At 37.1% G+C, this 18,032-nt stretch overlaps 2 protein-coding genes across 2 annotated transcripts; one reads left to right on the plus strand and one right to left on the minus strand.

Moving 5' to 3' along the window:
* Window positions 1-971: 971 nt before the first annotated feature.
* LOC127849661 (uncharacterized) lies at window positions 972-16,312 on the minus strand. The gene is made up of 8 exons (XM_052382408.1): window positions 16,142-16,312; window positions 15,422-15,620; window positions 13,165-13,333; window positions 12,646-12,763; window positions 4,893-5,054; window positions 2,351-2,549; window positions 1,758-1,944; window positions 972-1,363 (listed from the first exon to the last, which is right to left on the minus strand). The coding sequence occupies exons 1-8, from the start codon at window positions 16,230-16,232 to the stop codon at window positions 1,190-1,192; spliced, it is 1,299 nt and encodes a 432-aa protein (XP_052238368.1). The 5' UTR covers window positions 16,233-16,312; the 3' UTR covers window positions 972-1,189.
* LOC127850971 (ganglioside GM2 activator-like) lies at window positions 7,477-11,895 on the plus strand. Its single transcript, XM_052384371.1, has 4 exons — window positions 7,477-7,643; window positions 9,595-9,802; window positions 11,177-11,366; window positions 11,647-11,895. Exons 1-4 carry the CDS (start codon window positions 7,532-7,534, stop codon window positions 11,779-11,781), a joined length of 645 nt encoding a protein of 214 aa, XP_052240331.1. The 5' UTR covers window positions 7,477-7,531; the 3' UTR covers window positions 11,782-11,895.
* Window positions 16,313-18,032: the final 1,720 nt, after the last annotated feature.

Consider the following 18,032-nt stretch of genomic DNA (forward strand, 5'->3'; position numbering starts at 1 on the left):
ATTCGTGCGTCCTCTCGCGGTGTTTGTTTGACAAACAGTCTTATCATTAGGAATGTTCTCACCACGTAACCCATCTATCTGTTTGGGGATCTGGAACTTTTTCTCCGTGATATGCTAATAATAAAATTGTTCTTATTCAATGGAGATAATTTATAGAGCCACCGCTTTACAATAAAGACAGACAAGAAAACGATATTGATATTTAAATGCCTGCATGTGTAATTCACATCAATATAACCATGAGTTATATTTTCAGCTAATAGACAGAAAAATGCAAATACCAATACATGAGCCAGGGCTACTCAAATACTATTTCAGTACCTTATTACTAATAACAATACTTAAGTCTGGTTGAGTTTCGTGTTAGCAGTGTTTATATTTATGCAATTCAGTCAAAGTAAATCCATGTCCAAGTAAATATTTGCTTACTTGGTCATACCTATTTCGCATAGAATACTTTATAATTAATAATTGGGAAACGATCAACTGAATTTGTTTACACGAGTTATGTACATTTCATGCCACAACAACCGTAGTTTGAAATAACGATTGCGAAAACACGTGTTGAATAATGGAAACACATAAAAGTACTGTCACCAAATTCAAATATTACATTATGTCTTATGTCTTGGTGTTCGTTTATCTTTAAATGCATGTTCGACTGGGTGTACGGATATAATCATCGTCGTTTATAATCCACCACGACGTGTGCGTTTTAACCCCCCCCCCCCAGAATATTTAATCCCCATTGGTGCATTGAAAACTCATATTTTAACCAGTACATACAAATGCGCACATTGTTTTCATATACAGAACCGATACGAAGTCAATAGTTTTTATTCTTACTGTTTTAAATAAATGTGCAATTAAAAAAGAACGTTATTTTACAAAGATTCGGAACTTCTTTGCGGTGAAAATGAGTTGCACGCCGGTAATTATGTGAACAGTAAGACGGGCGATCAAACGCAAACGAGATTAACAAAAGGATTGCCGGGCCCCGTGTTCACAAAACATTTTCTGCAATCGAAAATCGATTTTGCTTGTCATTGAAAATAGATTTCCACTGTAGTTGATAGGCAAAAATGAAAATCGATGTCAGTTAAAATCGATTTTCGATTGCAAAATCGTTTTGTGAACACGGGGCCTGGTCTCTTTTTATATTAATAAAATCCGCTTTATAACAGCCAGTTTAAATGTCAACAGTGAACGCAACACCGAAGGCATTCCTCTTGGAAACCCGCTTCCGGCCGAAAAGACAGCTGATACCGGAACAGTCGGCCGCCGTGGTAAATTGAACGTCATAGCATGCGACCACTTCCGATGTTCTCGTGTTCTTGATGGTGAAGTGCACCTTGTAGTCGCCCTGCAATGTGGATCACGTGCATTAGGTGATAAACAATTTCATAGTATGTATTCAATATAACTTAACTCGGTCGATATCATGTTTTTTACCTGACAACATGTTCAAACTTTATATACTTTTTGTTAAACAATCTTATTGAGAATCGAATGCTTAACCTAAAATTGTAATTATGAATGCATAACGGCTTATAACTGAAGTGATTTGGTGTCAGTACACTGTTTTATAACAAAAAGCAATCATAAAAAGTAAAAACATGAAAATACTGTTTTTTGCTGTTTCGACTTCAATTATATTATTGCACAATCACCGAGAGAGACGATGTTCATATTTAAAATTGCTCATGAGCTCGTTAATATATTGCTAGTCACATTAATAACAATGAACAGAGTCATACCGAGGCCAGCCACTTGAGGAGCCCGCTAAGTTCCGGTATCTGGAAGGTGGTGGGATTGAGGTGGTAATTTCCGGCATCGAACGGGCACGCGCACGGGAAGTCCGGGGAGGAGGCAGCGATCTCGAGGGGGCAGTGGTGCGTGTTGTTGAATTGCTGTCCACTCAGGATTCCACACAGGTCGTAGGAGCTTGTATCAAATATATGATATATGAACTTCGCTCTAAGAAAACTGCGCTTACTGCAGGTCCGGGCAAAATGATCAGGGACGACACTCTCCGCCAAAACTGTTTTTTTGCTAGGTAGATTCCTTTTTTAAAACATACTGCCCAAGTTAATCTGGTACAACACTTAACGCACATGCATAGAGCCAAGTTTTCTCAGAACGCGGCTCAAGTACAAAGTTGATGTCATAGCGAAGGAATTCTACATAAATATAGTCATGAATTTTAACTATTTCTTTGTTGATGTTTTCCTTTTTCTATGAATGTTAGCGAGCATCATGAAACATCGCACAAGGAACATCATTTAATTGAAAATTCGTTTATAAGTAGCACGTTCAGTGGAAAAAAATAGTCTGTTGTAATACGCATTACCAGCTTCCAAGGTTCGATATGCAGGGGACGTCAACGAAACCGAACAACACGTGAGTTTGAACGTGGACGTCTAACGTATAGCTTCCGTCAACCGGCCGAAGGATCTGTACGTCGACGTCACCGGTTTCCGGTCCCGGGATGTGGACGGGATCGGCGCTGAGATGTGGGTTGGAGAGATGCAAGATAGGGTTCTGTGTATCTGATGGGAAGAAAATAAATACACATCCATTTGAGCAAGCTTCACCCACCACGCAGAGTTCTGAGTTAATCATTAATGTCACATGCGCAATCAAGATGTGAAAAGCAGATGTTTTGCACTTCATAGAAAAAATAACGTGTTTGAATAGTTAAATACATAATTATTTTGCTGGCATTATCGAACTTCAGATTCAAAGGTATGTTCAGTGCAAACATTAAGCCCGAGAAAAATTAACTCATGCGGACCATTATGACCTTGGAGCGCTCCCTGCGTTCGAGTTAAACCAATTGTCGGAACTTGAACTGATTGCCTAGTTTTTGGACAAATGTGACTTGGCCTAGTTATTGCCAAAATTAACATTATGTTTACGTTTAATCAAGATTGAGGCATGCATGTAGAAGTAACAATGTTTTACTTAATTTTGTTCAGGTGACCTAGTTTCAGGACGCATGGGATCCAGATTCAAACTCGGCTACATATAATAAAGATTAATATTCCAAATGTTGTCGAGATTCGCTAAGTTCAGGTAAGCTTATGCTAAAAAGTAATCATTGGTATTTTTTATTTTAAGCCTTCACATATAGATGTGTGTTTTTTGGAAACTTTAAAAAACGGCGTCATGTTGACTGTTCTACATATAAATAGTATGAATACACATCTCCCATAAAGAGATGGACAAACAATATAAGTCGTTTTATTTTCGGTTAGAATTTCATGGCATAAAGTCCAAGTATAAAAATCAAACGTCACTGTGTTTAGAAACAAAATCGCACAAGCCTATTGCTCTCCTTTGATTTTGTTGTATTTCATTATCTTGCTAACAGCGTTTCTAGTTTCGAGTTGTGTTATTTGACGTAACTTTCTTAACTTGATGGCACGCATTAGCAATATGTAGATCAAGGTGACGAACCTGAACACGTACTGATTTTCTTATCTTGGGGGTTCTAACGTAAACCTGATCTTTGCAAGTGATAATAGTATTATTTATTGTCGTCATTTGACGTTTATGTTTATTTCTAATTGTTTCATAAATACCTGTTTTAAGCAAGACTAATTATTTTACTGAATTAATACAATCAGAGAAATCTAGCGTACGCTGCACTTGCTGATAACATAGTATTTGGATTCAACTCGTATGGCTAACTTGGTTCATGCATCCCTGTCTGGTCATATTACAAATATGCATTTGTGCCTTGCTCTGTGAAAATGGTGTTAATTGAAAGTGCGTAAAATGTCGTCCCAGATTAGCCTGTGCAGTCGGCACAGGCTAATCTGAGACGACACTTTACGCTTCTAAGGTATTTGTCGTTTCCAGAAAGTCTCTTGTTTGCAAAAATCCAGTTTAGGCGGATATTTTCGTTCATTATTAGCCTGTGCGGACTGCTCAGGCTTATCTGGAACGACACTTTACGCACATGCATTAAACCTGCTTTTCACAGATCACGGCTCATTTGTAATTATTACATACCTAAAGACAATCAGAGTTTAACCCATTAATGCCTAGTGGACTCTCCCATCCTTCTAAATTGGATCAATTCATTTCCAAAATTAGGAATGTCTAGTATATTTATTTCTTTATTTAGAATATTTCTTTAAGAAATTCTATAGGCAAACAGCGTAGACCCTGATGAGACGCCGCATCATGCTAGGTATAAATGGTTTAATGCTGATTCAATTTCGGTATACAATACCATGAGAGCACCTGGATATAAATTCCGTATGTACCGTTTTAAATTCGTTTCCGTAATCATCATCTTTGAAAGCGAATACCTTTAATGTGTTGGTTCGTTGAATACGACATCACACATTCATCTCGTGCAATACAACCCACAGGAACACCACTGGCATGTAATATTGCCCATGTACATGCACTTTGAAGGATTTTTAAGTTTAGTTCTTTTTCCTCGCATTGATGTTACTGTAATCCACACGCTTTCCATTCCATTATATAAACTACTGTGATAAACTGTATGGGAAAAACAAACTATATCAAGCTGTATGGGAAATAAAATATGAATAGTACATAACCTTTTTGATTAAATGTAACACATAGATTCGTCCAGGTGACAACACAAACGTTTACAAAAATTATTCTTTATTACAAAAACCCGTATGAAACAACAATAAACTTTGTAGAACAATCACAAATAATAACCCTCGAAAAGAATTGAACATGCAAGTGTAGCAATATTTACGAAGCAAGAATATTTTGCAGTACACAGTTGTATGTTAAAACCTATAATAGCCCATTACATCATGAAAGAACATTTCGAAGTCACAACACATTACTGATATAGACAATGACAATATTTATAATGCATGTTAATACGGGTAAACACTTACGGCATTCATGCAGTTGAAACTTTAACGTTGCGGAGGCCAGCGACAACGCTGCTACGAAACACACTATATGCTGCATGTTTATTACTGGTGGACTTGTTGCGGACGGATCCAACAGTAGACTCGACAATGACCCGATTGCAGTGTATAATCGAACCTCGCAATCTTGAAAAGGTCAAGCTCGTGATATACGAAATTTGACTATGCATGTATTATCACACGCATTCTCTTCATCTGTGTATACATTAGGAACTTGTATATTTGTTCAGTTATCGCAAACATTGCTATGACGTCACGAGTGTGACATGTTTCCCCTTTAAAGCATACGAAAATAACAAAAAAAATCCATCAATGCGCAACCTGCTAAACTTAGCGGTCAGCCAGGGACCTATTGTATAGGTCCCTGGGTCAGCATACTATTTTAAAATGTTTAACATAAAAGGTTTAAATTTGCCAGACTAAAATTGATATCTATAGTCCACTATTAAATCCTTTAAAATGGCATATCGAAGGCCCGATCCCCCGGGGGTAACTTCCCAAATTTTAGGGTAGGGGTGTCCCGCTGACACTTGATAAAGTAGACCCATTTCAATACAAGAAGTTTGATAAACTGGACCCATTTAAATTCTAGAATTTGATAAAGTGGACACATTTCATACTAGAATTTTAATCTCTTTCATATCAATATAGTATACTTATTGAATGTGCTGTTATATCTTTCCCGCTACTGAAATTTACTTTTTGATACCCATTTATATACAAGAATGACTTTATCATACCCATTTTGATACTGATACTGTCAAATCTACATGGATTTATATACAAGCAAATTTCTGATTTCAATACCCATATCTATACTTAGATGCTCAAAACCATACCCATATCTATAATTTTAGTCGAAAAACACACCCCATAAAATTGGCACACCCTATAAACCCGTATATAGGAAGTTACCCCCCCCCCCCCCCCCCCCCGGGCCCGATCCAGTATAACGTTTTTAAGAACAATATTATTTTTTAATTAAATTGTCGCGTAACATATTTATCTTTTTTATACGCTCAATTCAATATATATTATAAAGCAAACGCGTCAAATTAAAGTCTGTTCAGACGATGTACAATTTTCATTGTTTATTGTGTCTGAATGTTTGAGAAAACTACAGAAATCCAAGAAAAACGACAATTACCAGACTTCATAAATAGACTAAGCAGGTACTTTGCGCATAGTAAACATTAATTTAAATATTATAAAATATGAGAATATCTTGATTTTCGTCATTAAGCGAGAGCTGTTTCCGCCATTTTGTGTGTACGATGTACTTTTGTGATCACGTGATTCCCTGCAGTGGCATACGCACTATCGTTACGGCAGTGTACGGTATTAAAGGAGCTGTCAACCAGATTGACGAAGATAAGAAACGTTCTAAAATACCTTTTTTTACAATTATTATTTTATATTGATTAAAATATCACGACTGGTATATTACATTACTTGAAAAAAGTTGTTACGTTTTCATATTTTCAGTATATTCGGTAATAAAATTTAACGATGTGAAATCGATAGTACATCGCGAAAATAAGTGACATAACGATATACACACTATAAATAACGCAAGTAGATTGATCATTTTATATATAAAATATATACAATTCACTACGCATGCGCATTTTGCATTCGTGGGTTTACCACGTGACGTTCAAGTAATGTAATATATTAGAGGAAGTTGAACGAGTGCTTCAAGTGTTTTATACCCTAGTCAGCAATCAAAATGCAATATTCCACGAGTATGACCCCGATAAAGGCAGTTCCTAAAGAGTTCTCATGACGTTCGAAATACGTGTCTTTTTAAAAGTTTGCTCTATCGCAGGATGGCCACATAGCGCATGCTTACAGTGCAATAAGTTGACACTAGTATTGCTATAAATGTAAATTTACAACACGCTTCGTATTAATCGGTAATCAGGCATACTAGGTTCTTCTTACCAATCTGCTATCAAAGTCTAAAATATGACCCGCGTCATTCGAACATAAGTCTTATTCCATATGTGGCCAGAGAAGCTCCACCCCAGTCAGCGAATTCGCGCAGTTTATCCGGAACTACCTTGCCGCTTATAAGGCCCAGACACATTTCGTGACTTTATAGCGGACATCGCAGCTCCTGGCGAGACTGTGCGATTGGTCAGGTTATTCTGGATCTATTTGACCGCATATGGTTAAACGTATACTCATGATGCATTTTCAAACGTGCGATCGCATGGTGGCAACACAACAGATAATAATGTGGAATAATAAAAAATAATGCTGGATAGTTAATTAACAAAGCAGCAATGTTGTTTTGTTGTTAGTGTCTAGTCCCCGATATAAGATGTTGCTAAAAAAAGAAATTTGTCGCCGTGGTATTGTTTATCTAAATAACTCAAACAAAAAACAAAGACTCATTGCTCTGTAATGAAACGGTTGTTTATGTACCGCATTACAGAACCCGAAAACCAAGTCACAGTTGAGACTCCATTAATTAGAGATAATTAAAGATAGCCGCTCCCAAATTAGAAGGATCATGTCATTCCCAATTACTTATCTGCGGCTATCTTTCTGAAATCAGGTAACGATCCGCTTGAACTGAAAGCTGTCCATTCATTTTTATGCGTCACTTTTCGCTCAGATTTCTACGCTCGAGGATGCTGCCCATAGTGTCTATGTTATGTCTTGTTGCGTTGACCTCGGCGACGCTGCCGTTTAAAATTACAGATTGTAGTAAGTTTCACCAATTTGTGACTGTATTTTTTCCTTTTTTCTTGTTTAATAAAGTATGTAAGTTAATGTGCAAAGTGATGGTCGGAAATATTGTTTTTCATCTAAATGTTTCATTCAGTGTATTTCGAAGAATGCATATCATTTGAATGTCATGTCGGTAAAAATATGGTAATAGTCTTATAAAAATGCTTTAAAATATGAGCCGTGCTCTGTGAAAAGGGGGTTTAATGCAAGTGCGTAAAGTGTCGTACCAGATTAGCCTGTGCAGTCTGCATAAGCTAATCAGAAAAAACTTTCGAAGTTAGGAGACCCGATTGTTCATTATCCGAAAAGTAGTCTTGATACATTATATGTTGCATTTAAACACCGGTGGTTAGCGTGTGGCTATGATATTAATTAGTGAAAACATCATTTTGAATGATAAATAATCATATTATAACGAAAAAATAACTTTTTTGAAAAAAAAATCACTATCAAATATATATATATAACAAGGTATGCAACTCAAAATCACCCCAAAACAGGGTGCACCGCTTTGAACAGCCATATCTTCATCAATTGTGCAGCGATTTTCACGATCTTGGTCTTATTCAGCGCAGAAATGAATTTCCTTTCTGGAAATGTATATGTCTTGCAATATTTTTACAAATGCTGGGTCAACTTTTAAGAAATAACACGATACACAACTCGCATGATATGAAATAGAAAGTGTATCGCGAAAATAGGTGACATAACAATATACACACTCTAAATAACGAAAGTAGATTGATCATTTTATATCTAAAATATATACGATTCACTACGCATGAACAATTTGAATTCTTGGGTTCACCACGTGACGATGATGATCAATCTACTGGCGTTATTTATAGTTAACTGGTAGTTACCTGGTAGACATACCCAGTAAAATTTATTACCTAATATACTGAAAATATGATAACTTAACAACTTTGTTCAACTAATGTAATATACCAGTCGTGATATTTTAATCAATATAAATTAATTCTTGTAAAAATACGGTATTTTACAACTTTTCTTTTCTTTATCGTCGTGGTTGACCGTCACTTTAAGTACATAAGTGCCGTTTAGATTTTTATTATATCCAACCATTACTTCAGGACTTCAGCAGTTTCAACTGGAAATTGGCAACTATGGTATTTTCTTAGATTGCTGCGCTATTTGACCTACACACGTGAACATTATACATGCATATTATTGTTCTCTTCTTTATGTCTCCAACTTACATACCACAAATACACCAAATTTATCCATAAAATACTGTGCATATTTCGATAACTGCTTATTTCAAGAATAAAATGTAAATGTAAATGAATTTATCGCACACCCTTTATATGTTTTCCATAAATTATGACAGGGTTCCACAATTTGCCCGACCAACATAGTGTTGTCATGTTATTGCAAAGACTTCTTTATTTTTGAATGGACTACTACCACTCCGTGTTTCAGCCAGTTCGCATTCTTTACAAAAACATGAAGGTGTAATATATTTGCTTTCTAAGTAAATAACCAATTAAATTACTGTAGAAAAAAATGCGAAAATCGACTGTAACGATGACAGCATACTCGGAGTTGTAGCCACTTACGTATGCTTTAACTTGATAATATATACTGTTTAAAGCAACAATCAATTTCCCTAGGTCACGTTTGCGGACAGCTTTCCAAAGACGCGGTTTTTGTTTCGAGAAAACTGGGCTTAATGCATGTGTGTAAAGTGCAGTCCGCACAGGCTAATCAGAGACGAAGCCCCACCCTCCCACCTTAAGTGGATCATCATTACACAGAGACTTCATAAAAACGATAAATTCCATCCAAATCTGGGTAGTCTGTGTTGACTTCACAGACTAATCTAGGACGACACCTTACACAGATGCATTAAGCACAGATTTCTCAGAACGAGGCTTACTAATATTCGATGTCTTTGTCGTGTTAGGTACCAGCCCAAACAAGATAGTGCGCATTGAAAATGTCCACCTCTCCCAGGACCCAGTCAAGATACCGGGCAATGAGACGGTGACCGCGGACGTTACGATTCTGCAGAGCATTGCGGGGACCGGCCATTACAACGTCAGCCTGAGGATTCAGCGCCACGTGTTTAACGGATGGGTTGAGGCACCTTGTATTCATGACTTTGGAAGTTGGTAGGTAAAAATATGACAGCGTGGCCTCGTTCTGGAAAATATGGATTAAATGCATGTTCGTAAAGTGTCGTTCCATGGCATAATGTGCACTCAGCACAGGCTAATCAGGGAAAACACTCTTCGTCTACACTGAGTTCTCGTTAAGGAGAGACATCCTTTAAACGAAAATAACCATAGACCGGACAGTGTCGTCCCTGATTAGCCTGTGCAAACTGAACATTATAATCTGGGACAACACATTTAACTTGCATGAAGCCAAGTTTTCTCACAATGACTCGTCTAACGAGGAAAGAATAGTATTTTAAAATAGTCCCTGAACCTTACATCTGTCATGCAAATTACCAGTGACCCCAAAGTCAACTATGTGAATGGTCAATGGCGGCTTGTATGCCTTATTATTGATAAATAATGTCTTCGAGTCAAGTTAAATCTCATATGATAAAAATGTACAGTGCGAACCGAGAACAAAATGGCCTTCTTAGTAAGATTAAAATTAAACGAATGGGGAATATTATTTGACTAGCGTGTTCCGGTGGGTTGTGTCGCACGAGTTGATTGCGTGATGCTGTTTTCCCCAAAATCAACAATCAATGAATGCGATACAACTCACCGAAACTACCCCGTCTAATAATCTATTTATAACATACTACTTTACTATGAAAACAAAATAAGAACATCCTTAGAAACAAGAATTTTGAATTTATAAATACGTCGTTTGATGTGAATTGTGTGTGTCTGAAAACAGAACGGAGATTGCCGAATATTGCCCGGAACATTGCTTCTATAACACATAAAAACTATTCATCTTTCCTATTTTTTTAAAACGAACGGATGCCACACTGTAAAAAACGGTATTCCTATCCGGTAGCTTTAAATTAATTCTTGAAATAATCTATTATTTAAGTACCAATATGTTAAGGTTTATAGTCAAATATATGATATGTCGGTCACACTAACATACTTTGAACATGTTGATAGATGTCCATACGTTGCAATGTTTATAATGTTTATAATTGCTTATTAATAAACGCGGATTTTTAAAGTCCCCATGAATGTAAACTTTATCTCCCAGCTTATCAGACAAAATAAGTGAATTCATTAGATCACAATTAAGGTAGTTTTAATAAATGTTAATAAATACATGAATGAATGAACGAGGCAAAAACACGAAAGAAAGGGGACGAACGAAGGAACGAAGAAATAAACGAACGGACAATTGAATAAAATAATATAGGAATTAATGGCAAAATGAATGGTTAATCAAGCAAACTTAAATACAGAGGGTCCGAATGAAACGAATTAAAAACACGATCGAAGGAAATAACGATCGAACAAACCAAACGACGAATAAATTAACAAAGTTCACAATTTCAGTTCGTATGACCTATGCACGGTTCTCAGTGGAAAGCACTACCAGAACACGACCCACCACTGTCCTATAGAAATCGCCGAGACTTCCCCAGACTTCGAGTGCGCATGCCCATTCCCAGTGGGAACGTACCATCTGAACCCAACCACCGCTCACATCGACAACTTGGCGAGCTACCTTAAATGGCTGGCGCAGGTAATCACGTGTCTAAATTACTTAACTTACTAACAACACAGTGGTAGGAGCATGTTTTATGTCTCACTTCGAATCCCTTTTCCATGAATGTAACTCAAAGTGATTGTGGACACTTGGAATAGATCAGTTGCATTAGCTTGTTCGGTAGAGCGCTGAGCTCTTAATAGCCGTCAGCTTCCATGTAGCAATAAGCTTGCATGTTTCTTAATTGATGCCCACCGTGCAAATGATAAAGACATAGCCATTTCCGCTTTTTTTCAATTGATGACTTCATTTGCAGGGCGACTACAAAGTGGAGGCCAAGATTTTGGACACGACCACCCACGCGGAGGTAGGCTGCTTTATCGTGCAGGCCACCACCGCATCGGATTGCACAGGTATCCAGTGCATCTTCGGGAAGAGGCACGAGAAATAGGCCCGGACGATTGGGGGTCTGAGACGCACAAGTCAATTCTTTGTATTTTTGATGTTGTTTTGAAAACAAGTCATGAATAAAACGATTGGGTTCAAACAATACCCAACAAAGGTGTATGTATTTATCTACCTATGTTACAACTGGACTATTATTATAATATCAACGTGTTGTATATGAAGATGCTGATGATATAAATGAATTTAAAAGTAAAGAAGTTTGTGAAAAACATAATTTGTTTTTGTTTAATACGAGCTACAGAATTCTGTTTCGCGGTTTTAATGAAATAATTTGTATCGACTTGCTCATTGGTTAACTTGCATTTAATCATCAAAAGAACATTAGTCTGAACTTGTTTTTATATCTGATGATTTGTCTCTGTGTTATACATACGTAACTATGTATGTTCCAAGTAAAGAATGTAATAATATAAACATTTGCGTTAACTGGTTTTAAATGTTAAGTTTTATACAAAATAATATGTGTTAGTTAGTGAGAAAGCTTGCCATACTATAACGAACAGACACTCGTTAAAAAAACGATTAACAAAGTCATGTGTTAACGTTCATCTGTCAAATACGGCGGCTTGCGTTCACAAATGTCCAACATATGTACCCAAGCGTCTTAGAGGTCGCACATGCTATAACACATTCCTTTGAGATCATCATCTGCTACCAGTCATATCATCACATGGTCAAAAATGGTCACAAGTGCGAATCGGTGGTCACAATGAGACAACTGTGGTAAAAAAAATCAATGACGATTGGTGTTAACCACTTGTAATATGTAGTCATACATTGTCACATCTGGTAACAACCTGATGCATCGACCCCAAATCAACCTCATTCGTAATGCGTGGTCACCAGCCCCACAGTGACCACGGGGAACTGATGGCCGCACTCTGCACTGTAAACTCCACGCTGTAGCAGTTGACCTCCTCGCCAGAAGTGATGTTCACCAGACGTCCGGTGACCCGGAAGTCGCCCTGGAACATAACACTGTCGTGTAGAGCTCGATATTAATCTTTCAATCCATTTTCCAAGAAATTACGGTCGGTCGGTTAAATGGAACCATAAAACTTTTGTACAATACATAACTGGTTAACAGAACTCAAGATCGATTTTGATCAGCCGATATACAACTATTAGCAATACAGAACTACAAAAATAAATCCATTTATAAATCCCAGGCGGTCGTTTGTAGTACAGGCAAATATTCTGCCGCCTGATTATGCTTTCCATATTCATTGTGTAGCGGCACGCTACATTGTAGTTACAGACAAACCGATTAATAAAAGGCACGACAGAAAAGATTCGGATAATTTTATTTACGTATTTTACACAATAACTGTGCCATTTGACAAACGACCGGAAGAAGATGTCTTACGTATGCAAGAAACGACCATGGTCCTCTGACGTTCGGAACGTTAAATGGAAATGCTTGAAGGTTGTATTCGCCATCTCGAAATGGGCACGTGCACGGGAAGCTGCTGTCTCTTAGTTGCCCTGGACACTTATTGTCATAGCGACCCAACAGTTCACAAGCGTCGTAGGAACTAGAGCGGAAACACATGATACAGATTACATATACCAGGCAAATATGTGTCTTGTAAGCATAAGCCAAAAATCCAATCTGCACCGAATGGAGAAAAGCGTAGGAGGTCGATTCCTTCTTGATGTTATTGTTTTGTTTCAGCTTTTTGTCATTGATTGATCGATTGAAACAAATGCATTCGGGAGCGAAAGTAGAAGCTCTATGACACAACAGGACACGAACTTTTCTGCTTCAGAAATAAACTCACTTTTCCGCTACCGCAGCCGTATACAGATTACAGTAACGTAGTGACGTCATTGCTTGTATACAAAGCCTATCCAGAGCTCGCGCTACCAACAACACGTTTAGCCTTTACGTTAGCCCCAAATGTTACATTCGCATTTGTGCCAATGGAAGTCACGCGCCGAATGTACTAGTGTACCATATACAAGTTTCACTGGGCATTCATTAATAAAGCACATTCAATATACATGTACTCACCAATCAATAGAAATACTGTAGAAAAGCAATTATTACACGTGATGTGGTGTAATTCATGCTGCGATGTATAGTTGTAAAAGTAAGTGTTCTTTTGTGGTTTTGATGGTTAATTGGTTAAGTACACTGTTACATTCAAAGCCACATAAACACTAAAAACCCACAAATATTTCGTAAAATATTTCGTAAAATAAAACATATATACAATCAATGCCATTTTAATTTCCCACGATGATATCAAAACATTTACGAGAGAACGCGAGATGGGCTTCGGAGAGCGTCGGAAGGACGAGGTAGTTCTAATGAATAATCATGATGTTATTAATTAGCGGAGCTCAAGCGAGGAGGAGTGTCCTGCTCTTAGCGATTCATCAAGAAAAAAAGAAAAGAGAACGTGCAAAAAAGAAAGTGTTTGTGGGGCAATAAATAACTGTGTTTAGGGATCTTTCTTTATCTTTAATTTGGAGCGCACTTGTCAGATTTTTTCTATAAGGTCCGCGCGTTCGCTCGTCAATGTTCGGATATCGGCTCCGGAAATTAAAAAGAAATATCTATTCTCACGCAAAAAATATCAAAAATACGATCATTTTATATCTCGTTAAATCTTTGTTACGAGACCACATCTAGCGTCGAAATTTTGGTTATTGCTTCAAGAAACACTGATTTTGTATGGTTTAACTTTATTTTGTGAAATATTTTAAGAAATATTCGTTGATTGTGAGTGTTTATGGTGCTTTAACCAATTGTTCTTGCTTTATCCGTTATAACTCACAACAAATTTAATTTATATTCAATTTACACATCCACTGTTAGATGTGCAATCTTCAATACATTGTTTTGTCTGGGCTTTTATCGTGAAATGTTATGCTGTATAACTAACAAGGGGACAGCCTGTTGTTGACGATCATGGGCGGAGCTTCGCAAGAAATAGTATGCAGCATTTTAATTTCAAATGATGATACATATCACTTAAAAGCCTTGTAAGATTCGAACTTTACCGGTCGGTCGTAATTTATTGTTAAAAAATCCAGGCCAGATTATTACCGTTAATCGAAAAAAAAATCAAGAATAGTTTTTTTTATAAAATATAGCATTATAGTTTATTATCAGGATATGTATGCGTTTTTGTGTAATGCTCACGATAAAATATTGAAAATTATACGTTAAATAATTTCACACAAACATCACAGGAGCGACTGCTAATGTAAAAAAATAATTTATTAAAAAAAAAATGTTTTAATTAATGATTTCAAATGCTACTCAAGACACTTTATATACAATATCTGTTAGTTTACTGGGTACACTCGGACGGTACAGGCTAATCTGGTACGATACTTTACGCTCATGCATTTAGTCTAGTTTTCAAAGAGCGCGGCTCATATATTGAGCCAAGCTCTGGTCAAAAGGGGTTTAATGCATGACATTTAATGCTTTGATGACATTTTTCGTTTAAATGAAGTCTCTTCTTAGCAAAAATCAAATTAAGGCAGAAAGTGTTGTCCCTGATTTGCCTGTGCGGACTACACAGGTAAATCTGGGACAACACTTTACGCACATGCATTTAACCCAGTTTTCTCAGAACGCCACTCAATTGAACTGCTATAATACGTACCAACTTCCAACTCGAGATACACAAGGGAGAGCGAAGTAGTCGAAGAAAATGAACTTTTCAACAGTGACGTCCAACCTAATCCCCGAATTTACGGGCCTGTGTATGACCACGGTGGTTGGAGCTCGTACATGGCCCGGGATCCGGACCGGATGATCTAACAGTCTGCCGCTGACAGTGACCACTCTGTTAGGACTGGAGGCTTTAATAATCATTAATTGTTATCATCAGATTACTGTATAGCCAATGTTTCATGGGGGGATTATGCGTTGGTATTAAGCACGTCAGTATGTCTGTCTGTCCGTCGATCCTTCCGTCGAAACAAAACGATAACTAAAAGAGATACTTTGAGAAGAGTGTATGTATATCTTAAATGCTATATAAGATGATGAATGCCCGTTCATTTTTAAATATGCGTTCCAATTCATTTGAAAGTATACGATAGAATGTTTCATATAAGAAAATAATATTATATGAAACAAGTTACAACGGAACTTGGAAGGAATACGTATAAAGGACAATATTTAAACAGTGGACAACATAAAAAAACTTATCAGACCTAACAAATAATATAATTTATTAGTTACAAAACTTGATTGTTGTTTTCAACGTTTCTAAAATCTGCGAAGAAATCCCTTTAAAAAAACAATCATCAGGCAACAAAACGCGTACGTGGATACAAAAAAAAACATATAAAAAAAGAAAAAAATGTAATAAACTTACTGCAGTCCGTCAGTCTAAATGGTGTGTATCCAAGATACCCATTGGCACATAGAACTATCACCGCGAGGTTAAACATCATTTTCCGACACATGTTTTGAGTGAGAAACTACGAGAATCTACATCAAAATATCGACCGAATTTTGGTAAACTTTCGTTAACCAGAAATCCAGGTTATTTTGCAAGTCGCTCACTAACATGTTTTTGATCAACATTAAGCTCGCTCGTGTTAGACATGGAACGGCAAGATAGCAGGTTCGATTGAGGAAAAAGGTTCTAGCCAAAATAAACATTTATTTAGCCATGACCGGTTAGCTGTTGAACTCGTACGATAAAAGGTTCATGCGCAGTAAAAGAAGAATGCCATGATGGCTATGAAGCGCTCACCTGGGTTCAAGCTTCATAAATTGAGTCGCGTTCTGAGAAAACTGGGCATACTGCATGTGCGTAAAGAGTCGTCATAAATTAGCCTGTGCAGTACGCACTGGCTAATAAAGGACGACACTTTCCGCTTTTATGGTATTTTTAGTTTCAAGGAAGTCCCTCCTTTCCGAAAATCAAGTTTAGGCGGAAAGTGTCGTCCCTGATTAGCCTTTGCGGACTGGAAAGGCTAATCTGGGACGACACTTTACGCACATGCATTATGCCCTGTTATCTCAGAACACGACTCAATTGTTTAATACCTGACGAAAGTGGTTCTTGAACCATTTAACACATATTAAAAATATCCATTCTATTATCAAGTTAATCATTCGGACCATGTTTCATCAATATTAATTATTGCATAAACTCTATCTATAATGCCCTCTGGCGGGGTGCAGAAACTTGGCAAAAGGAGGGCTTGAACGGGAGAAATCGTGTAATAACAATGCGATTTACGTGCCGTCCAAGCCCTGTTATGTGTTTTTCATATCCATAACCTGGTCCACGCGCAGTTTCTTCCCTTCTCCAGCCTTTGACGACTTTCCAAGCATAAATGGGGAACTGAATAAGCACCAGTTTCCTCATGCATGCAGGGATTACGACTATTTCAATCCACTTTTCAAGTTATACCACTTGCACTCTCTTGACAACAGCTTTATTTCATTGGCAACGTACATGAAGTTAAGGTTATTTACTCAACACTTTCAAAAGACTATGCTGTAAATGTAAGTGTGTATGTATCTTTAAAGGGATCTTTTCACGTTTTGGTAAATTGACAAAATTGAAAAAAGTTGTTTCAGATTCGAAAAATTTCGTTTTAATTATGATATTTGTGAGGAAACAGTATTACTGAACATTTACCATGGTCTAATATAGCCATTATATGCAACTTTTGACGATTTCAAAACCTTAAAATTATAAAGCGTTGCAACGCGAAACGATTGAATAATTTGGAGAGTTCTGTTGTTGTCGTTAAATTTGTGACACTACGAAGATTGCTTTTATAATTTATAAAATACTTTACCTATGTGTACTCGGCAAAATAGCCGAGAGGGTAAAATCGTTTTTACTTCAGTACCTCGGCAGGACTCCAGGGGTCACTGGTTCGAAACCTGCCCGAGGCAAAGTTTTTTCCTTTTTTTAATTTTATTCTTTATTTTTTACTGCAGCTTTTACGATCAAATGTTTACATTTATCAATAGAAAGCATTTAATGAATAACTTCAGAACATGCCAAAATCTGTGAAAAGGCCCCTTAAACGTTCCTGCTGTAAATTCCAAAATAATTCCCCATTTCTTACTTTGCGCGGCTGCATTTCAACTCTGCATTAATCCACTGTTTAAACACATTTTAAATCGAAAACTGTCTATCCGAAGGAAAAGTCTCGTCATTTCGGATGATGACCGAGTGAGGCATATGTAAAACACAACCTTGAACTGTATTGAATTAATCGAATTATTTGTAGATGTCG

Source organism: Dreissena polymorpha, chromosome 11 (assembly GCF_020536995.1).
Source record: "Dreissena polymorpha isolate Duluth1 chromosome 11, UMN_Dpol_1.0, whole genome shotgun sequence".
NCBI lineage: Eukaryota > Metazoa > Mollusca > Bivalvia > Myida > Dreissenidae > Dreissena > Dreissena polymorpha.